The 23,310-nt window shown below is 40.4% G+C and overlaps 1 protein-coding gene across 3 annotated transcripts in view; it reads left to right on the top strand.

Moving 5' to 3' along the window:
- Nucleotides 1–23,176: 23,176 nt before the first annotated feature.
- Nucleotides 23,177–23,310, top strand: part of LOC124218834 (Protein tyrosine phosphatase 99A) — a 303,594-nt gene continuing 303,460 nt past the window's right edge. For all 3 annotated transcript variants that reach the window (XM_046625692.2, XM_046625693.2, XM_046625694.2), the window contains exon 1: nucleotides 23,177–23,276. In XM_046625692.2, the coding sequence (XP_046481648.1) occupies nucleotides 23,192–23,276 (85 nt within the window). In that variant the 5' untranslated portion in view covers nucleotides 23,177–23,191. The remainder of the gene's footprint in view (nucleotides 23,277–23,310) is intronic.

Here is a 23,310-nt window from a genome sequence, read left to right on the forward strand (position 1 = left end):
TCCCTGGGGAACCGGAACCAAAATGAGTACGGAGAAAGCCTGACGTTCCAGACCTTTGGCGGTTGCCGTTCTTGGCCTTTGCCCCAGGAACAGGGGAACGATAAAAGAAACTGAAGAGAGCGGGGGGAAAAAAACGAGTGAAAGAAAATTTCTCGCACGCCGTTTTCCATTTATCGCGACAAGTGCAGATGTAAATAACGTAATTTGAGATGAAGCCTGACGAACGAAACGCGAACGCTGCTGTAAGGTTCTATTATATGTTAATTTTCAATGAGTTTCATCCAATGAGCAATTAGTGTTTCTTCGGGCGTAAAAGCTCTCTTCAATACCTTGCCTATCGAGCATACATCTAACTGTTTTGACAATCATAGTGTACCATTAATTGTACGAGAGTGCAAAGGTTCGACGCACAGAACGATTAGTATCGGAGAAAATTATAAGATCAATTTCGAAGCAAGCTTGAATTCGATTTTCAAATTTCACCGTGAAAATAAGTTTAACAAAATTCTAGCTAATCTGACTTTAAGGCGTGATCAGCGTTTAGTTTTTTCCTTAAGACTTCGCAGCTTTCCGATGAAAAACACTGGAAATCACGGTGGCGTTTTTCTTTTACCGTGGGGTTTCTCAGAGACCGGAAAAACAGTCGTTAAGGGTGCAGTTAACGCGCCAGTGACGCCACACACCGCCAGAAATAAACATCACTCTTACTAATTCCGATCGATATCTTGAGCGATGAGAGAATTTCACTGTTGCAAAATGTTCCCGTAATTTAATTTAATCTAAAGTTTCGGAGTTCTGGGCTCTGGGACTCATCACTCTGCATCGAATCGATAAACCTAGCCTCCTTTATACTTGGGCAAGTAAATAGAAGGCAGCTCTCAACCTTACGTTGCGTTGCAGGCTTTGGCTGTGTTCGAAAGCAGAGACAATCGGGCGTTTCGTGACTCGAGTCTTCAGAAGGTGCCGAAAAGTGTTTTGAAATTAATATTGTTTTCGCACCGCGAAACTCGTCGCTCGAGCCACTTAGAGGAGATTGAAAAACCGGGAGCTTATCGGGTTGCAATCTATGATTATGAGAAGCCGCACAATAATCGAGGTGAGTCGAAAGTTCGAGCTTTGGTAACTTCTGACGGTGTTTGTTGTCAGCTCAAGTTAAGTGCGCCACTGGAAGAGGAGGATGGATGGTGTTTCTTAACGTATACCCACGTCTTGTCAACCGAGATGTGAAAGTGGCTAGAGGATGCATCAGGTGTTAAGTCCAGCCAAAAGAGCGTCAGAATGAAAAAATTAAAAACAATGGTGTCATATCAATGATTGATTGAATTTTTGAGTTGACCTCATGAATTTCGTTGAAAAACTTTCACCGAGGTATAGAAAAAAAATTGTCTACGCTCAGTGATTAATATTCTGAGACGGTCAACGCCGGATCCGGATTGTTGGACCAATTTCAATGAATAAGTTCATCGTTGTCAATAAAAAATGAGATTTTTTGTTGGAAACAAATTCAGAACCGTTTAATATAGAAAAAGTTTTTGATAACCGAGCTCTGACCTCTGTGCAATTCAGCTGGTTATTGGTTTCACCGTATTGAGGAGACATCGCTTTGACCTAATTTAACTTGACCAACTTCAGCTGCAGTTGTTGAGTATCTGTCTTGTAATTTTTTCTTCGAGACGTTATTTTGACTGTAGACCAGACACGTCCTCAAGTAACTAATCGCAACAGCGAGTGGTGTAAAATGTGTAATAGCGCCGAGCTGCCCGAGCACTTGAAGAGGAAGATGACGCCCGTTGTAAATTAGTGATGGGAAGTGTGCGCGCCAGGTCTTGGTAGACGTAAGACGCTGTTAATTGAGTTAGCAACTAATTAACATAAAATCAGTTGAGCAAGCAATTTAAGAGGGTCTTCGGCTCGTCAATCATGGGTCAATTTGATCCGAAAAGGGCGACCTGCTCGGCCAGAGCAACTGGCGGTAGCCGGTGTTCTGTGTACAGGGGATGTTTGCCGTCGAGTGTTACTAAGAACGAGCCCCAACCACCTTCCGCAACTACACGCTCTACACATAGCTATAACTGTGTACAGTATACAGGGCGCGAGGTGAACGAACGAGGCAACCCTGCAAGCAAAGATTAGGGTTTGCTCAACTTTATTCAGAATCAATATTAGCTTTGGCTTTCAATTTGAATTTACAATTTATATCCACATCTAGTGCTGGAATCTCGAATTATAACCACCCTACAAGCATTAAACTAATTCTTCTTGGACGTGAACTACGCTCTACGGTTGATGGTCCTCTTAAGACCGTCGAGGCAAAGGTCACTAATTGCGTGTAAGAAGTCGCGGAGGATTTATATAAAATCGAATCAAATCAAGGTGGTTATAGGAAAGCTCGTGCGTTTTCGTTAATATCGATAATTCGCTTCTCTTTTTTCAACCTTTCCTTAGATCGTTGAAAGGAAGTACATTTCACAACTCGGCGGCTTTGATCGGTTCACAGTTTGAAATCAGGAAGAGGTTGCGGAATTGTTTAAATAATTTCTCAAGCATACCGTTGATCGTAAGTAGATATATAAGGGGGGTCTTGAGTCAATTTGTCTTACCGACCGTGCACGGCCTGGACGATTGTTACTCCATTAAGCCGTACTCGGTCAGTAAAGCAGATGGACTCAGAACCCCTCTTATATATCTATTATCGTAAACAATTTTGTTGATAAGGTGAAATCTGACGGTTAGATAATCCTCAGGAGCTAGTAGAGTTCGTTTTCGGTTGTATCTGCAGGTGCAGGGAGCGATAAATCGCGGTAACACGAAACGATCTCTCAGGATAAGCAGGCGAGCCGTTGTTTTTGGAAATCGTGGAAGACAATCACCGAGACAATTGCTAGTCCAGTTCTCTCTCCGCTGTCCCTGAGCGGCGATTAAGATAAGCAATGAGAGTGCCGGACGGCAGGTTTAACCACAAGATTGTCGAGTCTCACGCAACTGTATAGGAATGGCGTAAGGTGAAACGACGCTGCGCAACTGCTGTTTGACGTAAGCAAATTGTGTTCCCCGGTTAAACTCGATTATTAGAAACTAGTTCAAGGAGTTCACTAATCAAAGTCCGTCCTGTTTGATCAGCGACAATAATCAGCAAACTTTTGCGCTTGAACTGCGTCGCTTGGACGATCGAAGATGCCCGATAATCGATACCTTGGAAACACAACGTCTCCTCGTGATATCGCCATTAAAGATGCTGCGGAAGGTGTATTTTGCCCGTGCAGTACATAAACCGTTTACCCCTTTGTTCGTCACGTTCAATGGACGTTCGTTTACAATGGAGGAAACTGGGTGAGTTATTTCGGTCCGACGAAGATAATTCGATATCATTCCATGGGTTTGACAGGTTCATTTGAATTGCTAGTGGTAACTGACACGTGGTAAACCATACAGCAGATCAAAACTAGTGATTGATAAGTTATCCTGGTTATATATTGGCACGATCGACTCGTAATTCAGACTTGTATCTACTGCGGTTTAAGGCTAGAATAGAAGCTGACGCTTCTTGAATGAATTTAGCAAACGTGTTACATGACGTCGGATCCTTTCATTAATGATATTGCAATGAGTGCTCAGCGAGTGCGGTTCGGATTGTTTGGTAACTGGTTGAAACCTGTTTCACGAGGAACTCGCCTAGCTCGAAGATACGAGTACGCGGTTTGTTCAAACTCTTCAAAGGGAAAGGCGGCGGCTCTGTTTTGCTTCGGTTTCTTATCGGCGAAACTTTGCAGAAAGCTGTAACGGAGCTGAGAGGTTTTTACAGATGCCTAGGGTCAATGCTGGGGCTCGTTCTCCACCCTGAGGCAAAAGATCGCCGTAAGAATTTTGCAGCTTCCTGTCTTTGATCCATGCAGCAGTGAAACCGTGGTCCATGATATCAGAAGCAGAGACGATACGAGCCCCCGGAGGCCTGGATATTTAAATTTTATCGCTGCCTACTGCAGGGAGGTCTGCCGATATAAATATGAAAATGTTTGCATCACACGAAGCCATTGGCAGGTCCGATTCAAATTCTCAGCTGTTCCAGAGGGTATTTTTGTATTGGATTAAAATATATCACAATATCTTAAGCTCCGACAGAGCCGTTTCTCCTGGCTAGCAGAACGTTCAAGATACGTAAATTAAGTGTATATATGTATATATATATATATGTATATCTATATCTATGAAATAAACACACAAGCATACATTCGCGGAAGGTGCACCCGAATCGCAGATCCGGTATTTCTTCCCCTAACAAGTTTCAATCAATTTCCGTTACACCGATCGGTAGGCTTAGGCAGATGTATACATGTCGCAGTGTTGCGGAGTTCTCGGCCTGTCGTGATATCATGCGAATCAAATTTATGCGAACATCCTGCTCTACCTCCGCAGGGTTCGATAAATCAATTCTCAATCGTGCAAGCTTTGTCGGACGGCGAAGATCCTCCATTTTTATTATACTGATCGTATATTTTACTGCCTCTTCGATACTCTGCCAACCGATTGGCCAACCATGGTAACAGACAAGATCCCGCCCGGAAATCCTTCGATATCCCTCAAAATCAAAGTCCCGCTTTCCTCGTTCGGCAGGTGAAAATATATACTTTCATCGGGTGCACGTGCCGATCCGATCCCTGGTCGTATCGAAGGAAGATTACACCGGGAATGACCTTCCCTCCGATTCGCCTCTCGAACAATTTTCCACAGTTTTCCCGTACATAGTCCCTTGCAGGATATCGACGTATGCATGAGACGACGACGATTTATCGTCGGTAGAAACTGATGCGACAGATCTGACAGACATACGTATGGGACCTCGGAATAATGTCTTTGCCGCGGGGTTCCTCTTTTCGACAGCCTTCCAGGGATTAATTTATTGTATTTTTGGCAAGGTGGTTCATAAATTTTTCATTAATCTTCCATTTCTTTTACATTTCTGTGACAACAGATCTAGTCGCTGCAGGATTGGCCAAACGAGCTAGAGAGCGAAGTCCTTTCTCCGTTTTCCACTCTCGTTGGCGGTAGGTAGGTTTGATACAATGGAGGCGCGCGCATGTGCAACCAGATGATACCTAAAGTGCAACAGGATATTTAAGAGGTAAAAGGTAGCCGTGCGGTGGCAAGGAATCGCCATTAACGAAGGGGAGGGCAGCGTCATCCCGTTGTCGGTACCTGGCAGAAGCCGCGTATAGCGAGTGGAATCCTAGTGCGAATTCTATGGTTGTGGGTCCATTATCTACAGAAGGATCTCTCTCCGGGGCGCGGAGAGCTCACCTAAAAGTTTTATTGTTATTTGGCAACGTCTTGTTACTTTCCGCGGCGCGGAATGAACCTCTCTGAGGACGAGGCGGCTGCCCTCGGGGGCTGCAGTCGCACTCCGAGACTCACTAAATTGCTTTTAGATCTCGGCTTCCCCATGCTAGTTACACTGACCCGTATAACAGTATTTCGCACGTTGGCAAAATAGAAGGAGGGAAAGAAATTAAGAGACACGAAGTGTTCCTGTAGAGAGTTGAAAAGTAGTTCGTCATCATGGATTAACCCTAGAACGGTAACGGGGACTGAAAAAACACCCAATGTGAGTTTAAATTTTCCGCCTGAAGAGAACAGCTTACGTTTCCGACTCGAAACACATCAATTTTTTACCACTTTTTTGGTAATCAGGGAAAATATTTTTTGGCCTACGTGATTCTTTATTAAAAAACTAAGACAATGAGACCCTATAGGACCCTTAACGATATGATCTACTTGAGAGATGGCATTTACAAGATTGGGACATTTTTTCACCTCCCATGACCGGAATAGGTAAAAAAAAATAATTTTACCGTTCTAGGGTTACGGAGGCAGATCAACCTCGGCGTTATCGTATTTTCTTCTTTTTCTATCAATCCTCTTTACCCCTTTTCAATATCTAACAACTACCACAATAAGAAATGAAAATATATTCCTTAAACTCCGTGGTGCTGAATTCATCCTTCAAATTGAAATGCAAATCCTTGTGAAAGCACTGCCACGTGGGTTTGATAACTAATACGGCTACCGTTGACGCGTTCGCGGTAGCGTTTCAACTAATAGGTTAGGTTTCAGAACTTCTGAAAAAAGCTCTTAAATACCGATAATTATTTAGCTTGCATGGATTAATCGTCTGTTCTGCAGGTTAGCTCTTAGAAAGTTGCTCGCGTGAACGACGTAAATATTATCCGTGGCTGATTCTGCGCGCGTTAGTCAGTTCGATAAAGATAGAGAGACGACGACGGGGCAATTTTTCATCATCGGCGGGCGATTGAGAGCAGCGAGGTATGTCGGAGCGATAGAAAATTTATAAAGTGTTTGGTTGTCGGGTCGGATGCAAAATGAATACGTGATGATCCATGGAACTTGTCACCTCGAACCCGTTTAAACTACTATACCTTCATACATTGAATTTTCACGAGCTTAGCAGAAACTCCGTCGTATTGTGCGAACCCCAAGCTGCTTCCAGTCTGATTGTTCGTTATTGATTGTTGTTAGATTCGGGATATTACGTATAATCTGAGAAGTAATAGGAAGGATAAGAATTATTGGTCCTTCGTCTTGGTTCTGGGTTCGTGAAAGAAGTCAAAAATCGTAAGTTGTGAATAATTAGCATCCAATAAACTATAGTTTATCTTGTTAATCATGTTTGTGAATATTTTAGAATTTTTTTGTTAGTATATTAGAGTCAAAACGTCAAGTAGGGTTTCCTAACCTCTTCAAAATCACAAAAGCTCCGACAACGTGGGTATAAAAATTTACTCCCAAGAACTTCAGTAATGTTATTTTTTCGTCTACTACTATTATTATTCTAAACACATGTCATAGAACAGTCTATTGTATAATTTACAGAACTGTGGATGGCCGGTCATGCCCCGACCGAAACGTCTTAATAAAGTTTCAACATTTTTTGGAATCTACCGTCACACTCCAGAATGCTTATCCTTCCTACGATTCAACAACGGTCAAGAAAACTTCTTCAAATTCTAACCTGAGGAGTAGCAGGAGGATAGAGTATAAACTAGCTGGGTAAACGAGATGAAAAATCCTGACTATCGCTTGTCGGTCGTAAGATAATTCCCCGCAGCGCATGTTATTGAGAGCGGATCTCAGTTTGCCTAAAGCTGCGTAATCGGCGTCGGGGGTTCTTGAATATGGCGGACGACGATCATCTTCAAGAATTTGCACCCGTCATATTGTACCGATAACACTGGAACTAGTTTAATTAAGTACGGTTTAGCGGCTGACAATCAGCAACCCGGAACCCATGTAAATACCGAGACACGCTCTCCAAGGCGCCTGGAATAACATTAGCCGCTTCGTGACGCGTCTCAGAGTTTACCTTGGATTCTCTAGACCATTTGGATTTGGAACGTTACTCTTGGGTATACGACAAAAACTAAAAAATCTGAACGAAAACGATTACGTCGAAATGAGCTGTCGCATGAGCCGGGAATTCGAATAGCAGTACAATTTTGGATGTACTTGGCTTTGTATCATTTTTTCAAAGTCCAATTCGCAATAATCAATAGTCTTAAGAACTATATCAATTTCACGAAAACACAACCATTCTTGTAAACTCTGTTTGATTTGATTGAAATTTTAAGAAAAACTAATCAAACATTGTAAATTTTGATGACATCTTCTGCAACGACTGACTTATCTTTTATTTTTTTTATTTGTTGAAAAAAAAGAAGACACTGATCCGTGAATAGGAGGATATCGATTTTTTCAGTAAAAGTATCACTTTTACTTAGTTGCTACTTTTACTTTTACTAAGTAGCTAAAATTTTCCAGAAATCGATTCTTACAATAAAATAATTCTTGCTCTGTTATTATTATTAATATTTATTGAACTACACGTAAATTACCATAATAATAATATATCAACTTTACAACCCTGTTTCATTCAAGCTAATTATTGCATCAAATCTTATGTTGAAAGATGAACTACGAAAAAATAAGACACTAAAATTTTTCTACAACGTTTCAACAATTGTTACGCATATTTTAAAATTGTTTGGCTCTGGCCCGTCGGTCAAGAAAGATGTAGACACTTCCAGTAGCTTTGGTCCGGTCCGCGACATACAAACTCGTCCGACGCTGCTGGCGACAGCGATCGGTAAACATCGGTGAACTTTGTGTTTATTCGCCAGACGGAAATCGTTCAGACCACGATATGTGCGTCTTTCGCTTTCGCGTAGTGCAAAGAGCGCGACATATTTCGACGCTCCGGCATTCGATCGTCTTGTTTACGTTGTATCGCGTAATTCGATCGATGCATGTGCCTACCATTGTCAGTGATTAGCACCAGAGCTACAACACAGTCAAAATGACGGGTCTTCAAAAATATAATCATATTCTGTTATTAAAGACTAGTCATTTTGACTGGTTCTGGTAGAAATGGCTTTGGCTTAGTTGTTGTTAATACACGAACCGCGGACGCGTTTGGCTCAAAGAGAAAACTAGTTGATACGCGAGTGATGGAAATGAGAAAAGTCCGGAAATATTGGAGGTTAGTTTTGTGTTTTGTTTTCCTTGTTATGGGTAACTTCGGTTGTTTGATCAAGTTGTACGTCATCGTGTGGGGTGCCGCTTCTGCTTTTTTGTCTCTTCTTTTCGGTGAATACTTTTTCAGTGTTTTGCGAGATAGGACTGTAAGGTTGCGAGTCGGTTTAGCAGCCTGCAGCTACATCGCAGGAGGTAAGACTGCTGGGTTTGAATCATATTGAAGTTAGTAACGTTATCGCAACGATTCATGCTGAGGAAAAACCTTTATTTCGTGACTTTGGACTTGTCTGAAATCCAGTAGACCGGAATAAAACAAAACATACTCATATTTCGAAATCTTAGTTCCTTAAAAATCATTGTAAAATTAAGAAAATAATGATTTTTTCCCCAATGTTTCGTTACGATATGATTTTTAATTATACGAAGCTTTCAATCTTCAATTGATTCATCATTAAATTTCAACCGCTGTTGAATTTTGCTCGTTTGTTTGATGCACTTGTTCAATAGTTGTGCTTATTACGATGAAAATGTCAAGCATATTACACGACTATATAGTCTGTAACATTCTTCTTACAGTGCAACAAGTAAGTGTGACTTCAACGTTGGATTTGGACCGACGGTAAACGATGATCTGTTTCTAAACTACATCCTAGAAGACGTGAGAATATTTTTCAAATAGTTGTTCGACAATTTGATACGGTAGATTTGAATCCGAGTTTTTCCCCTTAGACAAAGGTAACGAATGATTTCTAATCATCAAGTAACGAACTGCACGTATACCGTGTAAAATTTGCCGTGGTTTGCTGAATTAATTCTAATTTCGTCTTGAAATTTTTTTCCAGACTTGAGCAGAGACATCCGAATAACTCATCCATTACTCGCTGGTGAGTTATATGTGTTTAGGTTACTGGTGTTTTTCCCTGGAAATCCTCTGTTACGTGGCGTGACGGTGACAACTGTTAAACAGATCTTCTAATCCTTATCGATAGCAGCATGAATAGGCTCATTTACGATCGCAATGGAGCTAGATTTTAAAGCGAATCATTTATTTGCAATTGATTTACCGTAACTTACGTGAAGTTGGAAGATTTGTACGTTGCTGAAAATGGAATGAGCCTCGCGACAGGTAACCACCGCTTACTCAGCATTCGCGAGAAAGAATTGTGTTACAGTTGCTGATAGAATCTACGTTTGAATTTACTGACTACGCTGTCGTTTCAGCGGTGATTTCTCCAGAGGCTTAATTACATTTACACGCTTGTTCAATAGTTGCGATTTCGAAGTCTGGCATAACGTTAAGCTATAAAATTGCATGCTATATCTTGAACCGTTTTCTATTTTTTATCAGTCAATTGCAGGCTTAGCTCGCTAAGAAAAATATTGATAAGAATACAGGATGTTTCTAGTCATTGTAATCAATTGTCCAATAAAATTACTCTGTAAATGTATATTTCGTGAATTTCGATGGGTAAAAAATCCATCGAGCATCCGCTTTGTGAGACGCCAAGACGACACTCTAATACCGCTATCTCGGAATGGTACACTTTGTGTACATTTCATCGAGTTTTCTTCTCGCGGAAGGATTCGTTGATGGGGATACGGGTTGTCGGGATACCACGATATACCGTATCGTGTGCTCCATTACGAATGGTCTCGGAGCTTTGGCCATTTACCCAAATTGCCGTACTGGCCCGAACTGATTGACGCGTTTAAGTCTCATGTCTTTTCAACCTCCATGCCTAGAGAGGGACGGGTTGGCTGAAATCGCATAATGGCGGTTGGACCGATAGCGTTTCGGGGGGTGAATTTTCAAATGTTGAGCATCACTAGCCGGTGTAGTCAAACAGTTTCTATTTACATAGTTACAGGAATGGCGCGTAGTGTTCTCTGTATATAATACAGATCGAGCATAGCCTTCAAAAAGTACACTTGACAATCAAATTGTCATAATTGTAAAAATTTTTAGCCGAGAAATTGTGTGACATATCTAAATAGAAATAGGCGGGGGGTTAAAAACCCTCAAAATTCGATGACGTAATTTATGGACGCTCTCTTACCGCTTACTGGGGGAAAAATACTGTTAATTTGTAACGATTGGTAAAGTCGGTTATATATTTCTTTATTACGGTAAAAAATTTGTCAAATATGTAATATCACTCTGTTCGCCAATTCTGTGCCTGAATTCACAAATATCCTGACTACAAAGTACGGCGACATTTATTCAGATTTCTTTTTGACGTCTTCGACTGCCTTTTTCTCTTTGTCAGAAGACGTACCTAGTTTCATACGGAGATGCGGATGATCCGTTACATCGATACTCTTTCATGGGTTGTTCGCTCCGTCCATTTCACTGGAGAATTCTGCCGATACTTCGTTTTATAGTGATTATGTTTCGTCTTCTTTCTTTCCTTCTTTTCTACGACTAATCGTCTTTCGAGGAGATAGTCGCGAATGTTTTGAAATATTTGTCGTTTTTGCCCTGAGTTTATAACTATTGCGTGTGTTTCGACGGCTTCTCCACTTATGGTGGTTCTCATAACTAGCGAGGAGAAAAATCTGCGCACACATTCAAAAACATATTCGATCCTCTCCGACAAAAACGATCATCCTTCAGCCGTAATAAACAATCATCGAACGGCGCCAGCTGGAAAACGACAAAGAAACTGGTATTGCTGATAAATTTCTGTAACAAGAATGAGTATAATATCAAAAATTAAACTCTTTCATATTGTTGTACAGTTAATCTGTCATATGAAGTAAATTCCATGAATGTTTATATGGAATGTTTAGGAAAAGACAGAGGGAAAAATCAACACAACTTGGGGGCACGCAACGACTGGTTGAAAAATTATTTCATAGGGATGAATAATTAGTCGGTCGGTAAAGAATACAAAAGCTTAATGCGCCGCGGACGAAGAGACAGGAGGGGATATTTTTTGCTCGCGTCTCTGTACGTACGTACAGATGTATGTGTGCGGTAAGTCTGTAGATAACGATGATCATCAACGTTCCATTTCACGCCTGACCACCTTTGCAGCCCGCGTAAAACTTTCTGCATTCGCATTTTCCGCAAGATCTCTATTGCATCAAACTCCAGTTAGTTTTTTTCTACCCAAGTTAATTTTGTGTCATGCGTGTATATGAGAGTATATAAATACATGGGGAATTCCATGCGTACCCGACCAACGTCTGACCATCACCAATTTCGATTTGGTTCAAAGAATGTTATGCATTTGTCGCAAATTTCAAACAGTACCCTGAATTTTTTCAAATTTTTTATTCAGCCTGTCAATTATTTATACCTGAGTATTTTTAAGTGATTTCGACAAAGAACGTTTTTAAAATTTTCAAAAACTCTATGTTCTATTTCGAACATTTCAAGACTGGGTCCATGATGGACCGATTTTTTCAAGTTTTTCAGCGTTTTCAATTTTTTTTGTAAGCTAAAACATGTTTAAACAGTCCAAAAATTCCCAAAGAAACCTCGTAACTTTTGTTTTTCCCTTCGGACACTTTTAGACTAGTTTCATTATTGAGCGATTTGGAAAATGTGAGTTTTGAGATTGTTTTGGGTATTTTCAGACCGTTGAAATAATGTTTTAGTTGAATAAAAAAATTGGAAGTATTGAAAATAAAAAAAAAAAAAAAAAAATAGAGCAAAAAATCAGCCCATCACAATTCCGATCTTGAATTGTTTGAAATAGAAAATACAGAGTTTGAGAATAATTTGAGAATTTAAAAAATTATCGTCGTCAAAATCGCTTTAAATATCTATAAATAATTAACCAGTTTAATAAAAAATCTGAAAAAATTCAGGGTATTGTTTCAAAGTTGGGACAAGTGCATAAATTTTTTGAACAAAATCAATAATGGTGAGGGTCAGACGTTGGTTGGATTCGGATGGAATTCCCCATTTATATACACACATTGTGGTATCCATTTTGTCTTCGTCATTTTTTAATTTTTTTTTTTTTTTTCTCTCGCTCTTTTCTCCACGCTTTTCTCCATTTTCCCTTCACTCGACATGAATTAAAAGGCTCGGCCTGGGAAATAACTGCTGGCTTTCGGCGAGTCGAATATGAACTCGCTAACGAGGGCCTAGACAGTAAAAAATGTAAAATGAAATATGAGAAACGAGAGGAATGAGTCTGTACCTAATATTTAGAAAAATGTGCATAATTAAATAATTACTTTTGCGTTCGGGTTAAGGTATTGAATTTTCATTTTTCGCCTTCATGTAATGCAATTTTCGTGTACCCGAAAAGTGAGAGAGAGAGAGAGAGAGAGAGAGAATGGATTTTTTGACTTTACGAAATATAATGTAGAAAATGTTTCTGCTTTGCAATTTGAACAAATGTTATATTGAGGTAATTTATTGAACAAAAAGTTGTGAGAAAAATAATCATTCTGTAATTATTAAGTGAAACGTACATTTATTTGAATCAAGAAAACACTTCTCTTCGCAATACTTGATCGCTGTATTCGGTATATGTTCGAGACACTTGTTTTTTATACCTCATTTCTCCCTTTTTGTTTCCGCAAGAAGTAAAAGACAAGAGTAAAAGAGAGAGAGAGAGAGTGTCATTGGTGCGAGAATTGACTTTGTTGTTTTTAGTTTGATCCGTTTCTTTACTTTCACCATTTCATTCGTGATCGACGTGTTTCGTTGACAAATGCCTTAGGGATCGCTTGTTCGAGGTTTGAAGCCGCTCGCGTGACTCACACCGAGTAGGAAACATTATATACATTACATGCATACATATACATAGGGGGCATTCCACGCCAAGTGAGGAAACTGTTAGCCATGACATTTTTTAATTTCACCAAGCATTTTTCCTACGTCAGTGGGAACCCTGAAAAGCTTCAAAAAAAAATTTCATATCCTTCGTAATCACTCGTCTTTACCCTGTGATTTTTTAAACCCAAATGAAAAACACGGATTTAGAGTGGGACCGCATTTTTTCTATTTTTTCAACCGTCTCTTCTATTTGGGTTCAAAGAATCTTAGGGTCGAGAAAAATTAAAAATTTTATTTGAAAGCCTTTCAGGAGTGGTACTAACGTAGAAAAATTCTTGATGAAATTAAAAAATGTCATGGTCGAAACGTTTCCCGAGTCGGCGCGGAATGTCCCATATATACTTTTCCACCTTCCGCAAGTTAGGTTGTAGGAGTTATTTGGGAATAAATAAACTTGAGGGTCTACAAGACTGGGGTTATTGGGATGTGTCCTTGAAACGTGTTTGATACAGCAGACGAGAGATTCCTGCACGGTGAACCGCACGTCCGTGCTCGATTTCCGCAAAATTAAACGCAAAAATGAGTTTCGATACCGGAATTATACACTTGAAGGGTTTCAAAAGCCTTCGCGCAGCCGCTGCAAAGACGAGCGAAAGATTTTCTTCACTCCTGAAATGCCAACCGGCGGGTATATATAATACCTGATTTTATATACCTTACCTGTTCACTTCTTTCAATTTCGTATCGAATTTATCACGGTAACGTACAAACTTTCGTCCAACGAAAAAATCTCCTCTCCCCTATCGCCTCGTTTTTCATTTCTTTTTTCCTCTTATGCTTTTTCAGCTTCTCCTTCTTTTTCTCGACTATAGATATATGCCTTATCCCATTTTTCATCAACAGGCTCTTCTTTTATATATTTATATATGTGTGTGTACACACACACACACACACATGTCTGCTGGCTTTGAGCGAATTATTTCTTACCCCGGCAGAAATGCACCCCATATAGCCCTGTGCACTCAAGGGAATTAGCGTCCGCATTCGTCCATCTTGCAATTTTTCTATCTCTAATTACTCCCCACATCTATCGATATTGTTTGACCCCCTTGACTTGAGATGTAACGGATTAAGTCGTATTCTTTTATCGCGCTCTCTGAATCCTTATATATTGGTATAAATATACACTTATTCTCAGTCACTCGAAGCACATCGTTTCCACACGGCTGGTGCACGTTCGAATTATTTTGTTTTTTTGGTTATGGTAAAAACTAATCGATTCGTAATCTGGAAACGCCTAACTTACTATATTCAATATCACTCGATCAGTTTTTCGAAAAGATCGTTGCTTCCTTGTTGCGCACAATTCTTTATGTATCAAGAGTATGTTACGAGTTCTTTCACGAAGCACGAAATTGAGGTTAGGAACGCGTCATGTCAGATTTGTTCGCAACAGCGCATGCGCGCAGTACAGAAAAGACTACTTTTAACTCCTAGGACCTGAAAGTGGTCTTTTCAGTACTCTGGGCATGCGCATTCGCAGACTCACTAGATCGTCATAGAAACGGGTACTTTGTATACGGAAAACACGCGTGGAAAAACGCGTAAAACATGCACGCGTTATATAAAAATATTTATAGCTTTTCTGTTCGCGAGTACAAAATCAATTAGGTTAAAAATATTTTCATTACCAGACTCGGAACTGTGAAAAAACAGCGTAACTTGAAATTATTGCTAATTTTTTTTTCAAAGATGTTGATCGCTGGGTCAGCTACAATTCGGATACGAATTTCTGCAATGTCATCGAATATATTTCATCTATTCGTTTCATCTCGGTTTAAATGCATCGGCAGAAGCTGTTATAAAATTAGCCGAGTTTATGAAACTGCAGTAGTAATAAACGTTTTGCAGATTTTAAATTAAACGGGGTGGTTAAATCGTGTTTTGCTCGTTGCGATACTCCGTCCCGCTTTGCGTGTGGCTAATAATTTTTTCTCCAACAGCGTAACTTCGCCATATTTTTTCATGCGCATGAATATTACACCTACTTATGTATGTATGTACGTATGTATGTATAATGTATTGTAAGCATTGCAGTGACAATTTTGACGTGTAAAAATTTTTTGAAGACATTGCAGTCCAGCATCCGCCATATAGAAAAGATCTTATTTTTACTACGTTCTGGGACGAATGTCTCGAGAAATTTTTTATTCAATGTCTGACTCTCGACTTAAGCTCAATTTACAGACCTTGTGGTGTCCAGGTTCACGAACTTCGATGATCTGCTCGTATTGATTTTTCGTTCAGCCTGCCTCAATCTGGAATTATGTTGTTGTGGGTCGTGCCAACCATCACTATGCGTGATTGAAATAATTATTTTTACACAACACTTTAATTTAAATATACGATGATTAAGAATAAGAGGTTCTTTCGATAATCGATTTTTAAGGTTCGGTTTTACAATGATTTTATTCACTTATGTGATTCACTAATGGAACCACGATAATTGTGCTAAAGTTCGAAGCTTCCAAGTATGAGCGTTTCTTAAATTAAAATGACGTGCACTGTTCGTAATTTCGATGTGTTCTGAATTGTTTGAATTGTCTTAATTGATTCTGTGTTTAATATAGTTCTATTTCGTCTGGTGTCTAAAATGATTCTCTGTTTTAATAGTCTGGTTTGAAAAGGATCTTGAATAGTGGGAGCCTTGGAAAGACTCTTGATTGGTTTTTTGCTATGTTAGTGCAAGACGATTGGTCTTGACGAGACCAATCGGCGCAGTACTGACAAGATACTTAGTCGTATGAATGTTTTTCTCAGTTCTGAAAACGATACTTAGAGAACTGGTCATCCTTTCTTTTTCCACGTTTCTTGGGTTAGGTCAGCGATGTTCATGAACGTGAGTTTTGCGAATTTCGATTATCGACTGTGCGGTCTACGTGTGGGTTGAGATTTAATATGTAAAGTTAAATGTGAAAATTATCTATACTCCATAGCATTACACAAATGTAAGCTCGCTAGCGAAATAACGGATAATATAATATATTGTATGCAGATTGTTGGTGCAAGACCATTGCAGACTCAGATGGTAACTGCATATAAATCGATATGGATCTTAAAACTATGATTTAAGCATGTCAAGTTCTCTTATGGTAATTGCTCGTCGGTAAGGTGCGGTACAGAGAGGGTACCGCAGTAATTATCGACTGGGAGGTAAAATCATCTCGATCGTTGTTGAAAATCAGAAAAAAAAACCTGGAAAAGAAACTTCCGGTTCTTCGTCTATTACACAAACCTACTCGCATTTATCGCATAGCCGCTAATTTGGTCTAACCAATAGCAATTTCGCTCACTCGACTTCTGCATGGGTCGACGAATAGGGGTGCGGAAAAGAGGGAGAGAGCGAGCGAGAGAGAGAGAGAGAGGGAGAGAGCAAGAGAGAGAGAGAGAGAGCGAGGGAGGGAGGTGAGGGGGTGAGAAAGATGGCAAGCGTATGCAAATAAAGCGGCGGGCAATCGCGCACCCTTTCGTAATTGTCTTGTTTGAAACCTGTGGAACCGTTTTGTGCGGAACGGGTGCGGGCGGCACCATGCGATCAAGAGAATTTAATCGTCGCGAAAGAAGTCAGGGAGAATCTGAAAAAAAAGGAAATTGCGGAAGGAACTGCAAGAACATTTTTATATTAGGTACAAACATATATTGGGCTTATATCGAGAGGTTTTTTTCAAAAGATCTGCTCGTAGCCCACGCGTTTCAATTTCCTTAATTTTGATTGGCTGACATCCATGCTTTTAGCCTGAAGTAAGCTTTCACTGACGAGTACAAATTCCCTCCTGCAATCGAACGGTTGACAACTGACAAACAACCATAACCTTTCGGCTATTGAGAATGCGTTCCGAAAGTAGCTGGCAGCGCTAAAAGTTCCCTAGGATAGAGGCAGAGCTAGTCGCGAACTTGGCAGCGCAACGGAGATAAAATATTGTTGACAGCACTATGAGCTAATTTCGGAACACACCCTAAGAAGACCTGGCTTACGGTGCAGACGCGATTTATTAGGTACGCATCGGTCACTCTGGCTACCATGCTAGTAACATTATTACGAAGTTGGCTACGCATATAGACTAGATTGTTATTACATTGATTACTTACGATTCGCTGGGTTTTTTCTTTTCTCTTCAATATTAATGCAAAAATGTCAATGCATTTTCTAACTGTACATTTAACGTACATTAAGTTACACTAATTATATAGATAAACATGTAAGGAAGATATTCGAAGAATTTTTATTCTCGCAATTTTCACCGGCACGCGAAGCTGAATGTTTATCTCATTGAAATAATATGAAAGAAATTATTATTTTTATTTTTTAACCCTCCTATCTCCGCTTCCCCTTCAACGAGATTAAACATTTTTCATTAAATAACACTGCAGCGTTACGTTAGGTATAAAATACCCGAGTATTACGCTTTGTACCTCACACTGATTCGTGGAAAAACATCATCTACTGCGTACCTGATAATAATAATTTCTCTTTTATTATTCGTTGAAAGTAATGATTACTTTGTAGGAAATGAGAAATACACGGAAACGAGCAGAAGAGATAAACTGTCAAAATTCATTTCGATTCAACTCACATACTTGACGAATCGTGGCTTTGAAAGCGGGGATTGATCATGTTCTAGATACAAAGTACCTGTGCATTGGTTAAATCGTTCTTATTTTTACATTACACACGATACAAATTCAATATCATTTCCCGCCGCTCACGGTTCCTTACCATTTTTGTTCATTGAATTTTTTTATCTTTCCTTCAACTTAATTCTCTCCTCTCTGTTTTTATTTCCTTCTTTTTTCTTATGTTTCACATCTTGTTGTTATTCATTAATGTGTTATTTTATTTCTTATTGTTCTTATTATTCCCTGGGTAGTTAGTTTTGTTTCTGAGAAACAACGCGCACTGGCGGAGAGACAGGAAAGCAGGCAGGCGGGAAGATTCGAAACGAATTATGCTAAGTTAAGCGGTTTTTAAGTCGGTGGAAAGGCAAAATAACTGTGAATGTAATGGTGTCACAGCTGTTTTGGCATCTCGTGTAAAATCGTAGCTAAACGGTATACCGCAAACTACACTTAATTCCACTTTACAGCTAAACTTTGAAGTACTCATGCATTTTAGAGCTGCAGCATGCACTGTTGTCTATTCTTTCGCATGATATATGATAAGCTACGACGATTATGTATGAATTGTATCAAATTTGAAATGATGAAGAAACGGAGAAGGAGAAAACAGGCTGTCACACTGGCTATGAGAAAAATTTTCATTCGCCTGTAGTTAGTAGAAATGTCGAGTAAAATGAGTATCGTCATAATATATCGGTTCTAATATTGTTGTGGAATTACAAGAAATGGTGGTGTACAAATAACTATTCAATGTGATTACATTTTTTAATATGTAATATATATAAATAACGTTCAACACGTTTCATTACTTTACTAGTTGTTTCAGTCAAGCGAGGGCTCAACGTCAACGTCAAATAAAATGAAGCAAGTCAAGGGCTACAATAGCAACCAAAACTAGAAATTTTCCTCAATTCATTCTTGCAATGACCTCTGATAGGTTTCATATTGTTTGCAGCTATAATATCGTTATTATTTTTTTTGGTCTTTTCACGATAATGTCACAGGATGTACATCCGCGTACATAAGGAAGCGGTACCTTTGATAAATCCTTGCGAGGGTGAAATTAGAATGAGAGAAGGTCGCGGAGGCGTTTACAAGATATACATATAAAGTATCATATACCTACACTAGAAGAGGATCGTTGATTCGATAAAAGAGGGCTGAGGTTACGCTGGTGAGCAGGTTCACCTCTGTGGGATACGTCGGGTCACCTTGGCTTTTGGTGGCCCCCGCGATGCGATGGTCGCGAGGGACGAATAGTAATGGCGTCGTAAACTTGGAAATTACACCCAAAATATAGGCACCCCAGTATCCGCGGGGCGGGGGGGGGGGGGGGGGGTGAGAATCGTTTGAGATCGTTAAAGCGTAGCAATGCAATTATACGGCTGTACACACAGGGTGGTTCCGTCGAATCTATTTTGTCAAACACTTTGGGCCCCACGGTTTCCCAATTCCGACGTGCAAAAATCTAGCGGGATAAAAGTCTTACATATGCGTATTGGGATTGCAATTCGTTTCCAAGGGTTTTAAAAGATCAATTGATATATTTACATTGGATTGAAAAGAATATGAAGAAACTTGTCTTGGGGGAGAAAAAACGGACGGAAATGAAGAACGTCTGAGACTTTTGGTCTCACCAAGTAATCACATTTCATTTCAAACAATTACGTAAGAACCAGACCGACTGAGTATGAAATTTGGATTACTACCGAGAATTATCTTATAACGTTAATGTTTTATCGTTTAGGATGCAGGGAATGTACAACTATTGGTTTGAAAAGAAACATGCGAAATACATTAACATTTGAATGTTTAAAAGGAATTGGATCGTTCCTTCGGTGTATAGACACCGAGCCATGTCGTTTCGCACCCTCCATACCGTGGTATTCATCCGACGTCCAGGTTAGCTTTTCATTCATGCATAGCCTGCAAGTGAACGCCCGTTGGCTTCACTGGTCTCGGTTAGGCTCGCACGCACTAAGACGATTGTCTATTGCCTGTTCCTCTGAGTCCGGCTTACGATGCCTTGAATGTAAAATGAAAGCTTAACCCCCTTGCGAGAGTGCGTCCCGAAGCCCGCAACATTCTCCTCACTAAGGCCGCGGGTATGAAGCTTCTGGGCCGTCGTTTTACTCTCCGTTGAAAACCGCAACCATCACCAAACCCACCGTCAAACCAGTCCAGAACGGCTTTGGCCTCCTGTAGAAGCCTCTCTAACCGCTGCCCATCGCTGTCCGTAACAGAGGTGAAGGACGTGTAGCTCGGTTCATAGTGCATGACTAATTGTGTAAGAAAGACCTTCGCTATGTTTGACAATTGGAATTTAACCATCCTTCAGCGTTAGGTGAATCATGTCTAGTCTCTTGAATCCAAAAGTTCGTTTATCGTCGTTTCGTCCGATCCTTTGACGACTGTCTTTGACGCGGTGTTGGCTTGTTGATTCCAATCAGAGTTGAAATTCCAATCCGAGACGCTGATAATACCTACGAGGAAAGTCGTAGTCACACCTTGGTCGCCTCTACTTGTGAAACTATCTTCCAATTAGCGAGATGTTCGGTAAAGTTATAGAAGAAAGATGTTGAGGTTATGTCCATGGTTGAGGTCAGAGTTTAGGGTGTTGAGTGAAAGGACTAGGAAAGTGAAGTTTTGGAGTCTTGATGCTAGATTCGGTTCGGTTCATAGGAAAACGAGATTTAAGGGAGACTGGAAGGCAACTGCGCTCTCTATTGCGTCAATTCGTGGCTTTGATGATGAATTTTGTTGTGGAATGGGACCATGTAATAACCTATTCAAGGTACCCACGGATCTTCGGAGAAGCACATTTTTGCGCGTTATGGTACAATGGCTGGGGAATGGGGCGAGGAAGATGACGTAGAGCTATTTGAAATGGGATTTCATTCCCAGTCGAACGAAAGAAGGAACGTCTGTATCACGCGACTCGACGCAGGGTTATTGTCAATCGTATATATCATACATACACGCATACACATCTCTCGTCGACGTGAAATTGCCGAATCTCTTTCGAGCATCGTTTACGATACGTTATCGCTCCGCACCATCCAGGTTGAGGAAATTTTTATTGCATACATACACATGTCCTTACGCAGCATCGTGCAGGTTAGTCTAGTCATTCGTATTTGTCATGCTTAAACCGATTTCCAATTTACAGTATCAACGCATGGTTGCGTAAGGAACGGCAAGTTTGAACTGCGGGTGTAAGAATTGTCGGATATAAATTCGTCCATGTGGTTAAAAGTCGCCAACGATAGTTTCATTGCACATCGATTTCACTTTGAATATAAAATACCAGAATCACTTATTCAACTACTTCTTGTTGGAATTATTATCACGATCAAACATTACAAGGCGGTAGAAATCTCAAGAATCTTCATTTCGCTCGAGTTCAGTTCGAAATGGAGATACTGCGGTTCGCCAGAAGCTCGCCCACTAACAATACTCCCGTAAATGCACGTCAGTGTGTACGTACTATACATCTATACACACGTTGTAGACTATGAGTTTAATAATTCACCACCGATTTAGCCCCGTTATTCGCATTTATTTGCGTTGGGCCGACTGGATTTGCGAACTGTGACTTGGACTGAAAACACCTACACATAGATTGTTATTAAATTTCTAACGTTTCTCCGAAGGACTGAACGGGTTAATTTAATCATGTGTAACTTTATCAACCGAAACGTCGTTTCCCTCCCCTGAAGTTGAAGCCAATGATTAAAATCCTCTTCGTTTTGATTTTGGACTTGGAATGGTTTTAATGGCGAAAGACGTCAAAAAGAAGAAAATTTCGACAGTACTTCACATCCCAATTTCCATGACCTTCGTCGCGAATCTGTATCGACGCGTGCGCTATCGGTCCTATGGTAAGGACCCTTGCAGACGGAAGGGGTAGTTTGCCGATGGAGACGGTGGGGGTAGTCAGGGTATTCCTGACGCTCGATGGCCCGCCAGTGTGAGTCGTGATTCTGCGGGACGCGCATCGCCGCGAATAACTTCGTGCGCGACTTTGCCCTCTCACCGAAACCACGAATTCGCGGAATTGAAGATCGGTGAAAGTTTCATCCTAACCGAGATGTCGTCGACGGGTTTTCAGCCTCGACGTCAAGCCCTTATCTAATCGTATTCGCGAGTGATGAAAGATGCTCTCTGTTGTTATCATTTTTAAATCAGACCACCTCGAACTTAGAAGGACCTGCACGAAACAGACTTTTTACCCAGTTGGAACCAATCAACATGACGAGGAGTGCCGTCATTTTATCCATCGCCAGATCCCATGAGAGTCTTCACTCTCCCCGTGCGTCGTTTTATTCAGAGTACAACGTCTGATTCATTGATTGTGAATGTTTACAACTTATGGTTTGATGGATTGTCTGCGGGACAAGGTGTTAGGTAATTTGTAATAATACTTGCAGGGTGAATTTCAACAACTTGTCAAACTATTGATAAAATCTCTCTCTCACTCTCTGGTCTGTTGAGGCACACTCTTGATATTCGTTACACGACTGGTAACCATCGATGGAACACTATTTCAAAACAGTTTCAACCGATGAACCAGCTTTGACAGATACGTTGAAACTGTGACGCTGTGGTTTCTTACAGTGGTAACATTCAGTTACGAAGTGTCAGTGATGCTGTAACGTAGTAAAATTGTTCGTCAAATCTTGGCGCGAATTACAGTGCGGTTCTCCTTCTACGGTGATCCACGGTTTTGGCTAATTGCTTTTCTAGTTTCGTATTTCGTACAATTTCATCGGATGAGGATCGCGTGTTGGGTGTAATTTTATACAGTGTCCGTATCAATGTAGGTATAACCGTTCGCGACTAATCGAATCATCTACGCAACGTGGGTATAAAATAAATAGAGTGAGAGGAGCACAGATGTATGGATGATAAATAGAGGGATGTGACCGAAGGGTTGGGGGGATGAAAATGTGATTATAACTGAAAAAAATTGACTGTCTCATGCAGTAGAGATGAAAACTTGATGTACGTACACTTTATGAAACTGAGATTTGCCGATGGATCTCTCTAACGTCTTTATGTTCATGATCGAGGATCAGTTCGGTAAATTTGGACGCCCTAAGTCTCGACGAAGGTTTTTACGCGAGTGAAGTTGGTTTAGTTTTTTATTGTTTTTTTTTTATACCCAGTGCCGATTGACCGAGGATTTCGAAACTAGTCGGCGATCGTTTCAACCGAAAATACGACCTCGTCATGGATCTCTGGAAAAATGGACAACTTATTTATGCCTATTTTATCTGGATCTTAGTTCGAGCTGTAGCGGCTGGTCGCGTATTTGGTGAGTACCTAGCTATGATGTCGATTAAAAATTT

Source organism: Neodiprion pinetum, chromosome 5 (assembly GCF_021155775.2).
Source record: "Neodiprion pinetum isolate iyNeoPine1 chromosome 5, iyNeoPine1.2, whole genome shotgun sequence".
NCBI lineage: Eukaryota > Metazoa > Arthropoda > Insecta > Hymenoptera > Diprionidae > Neodiprion > Neodiprion pinetum.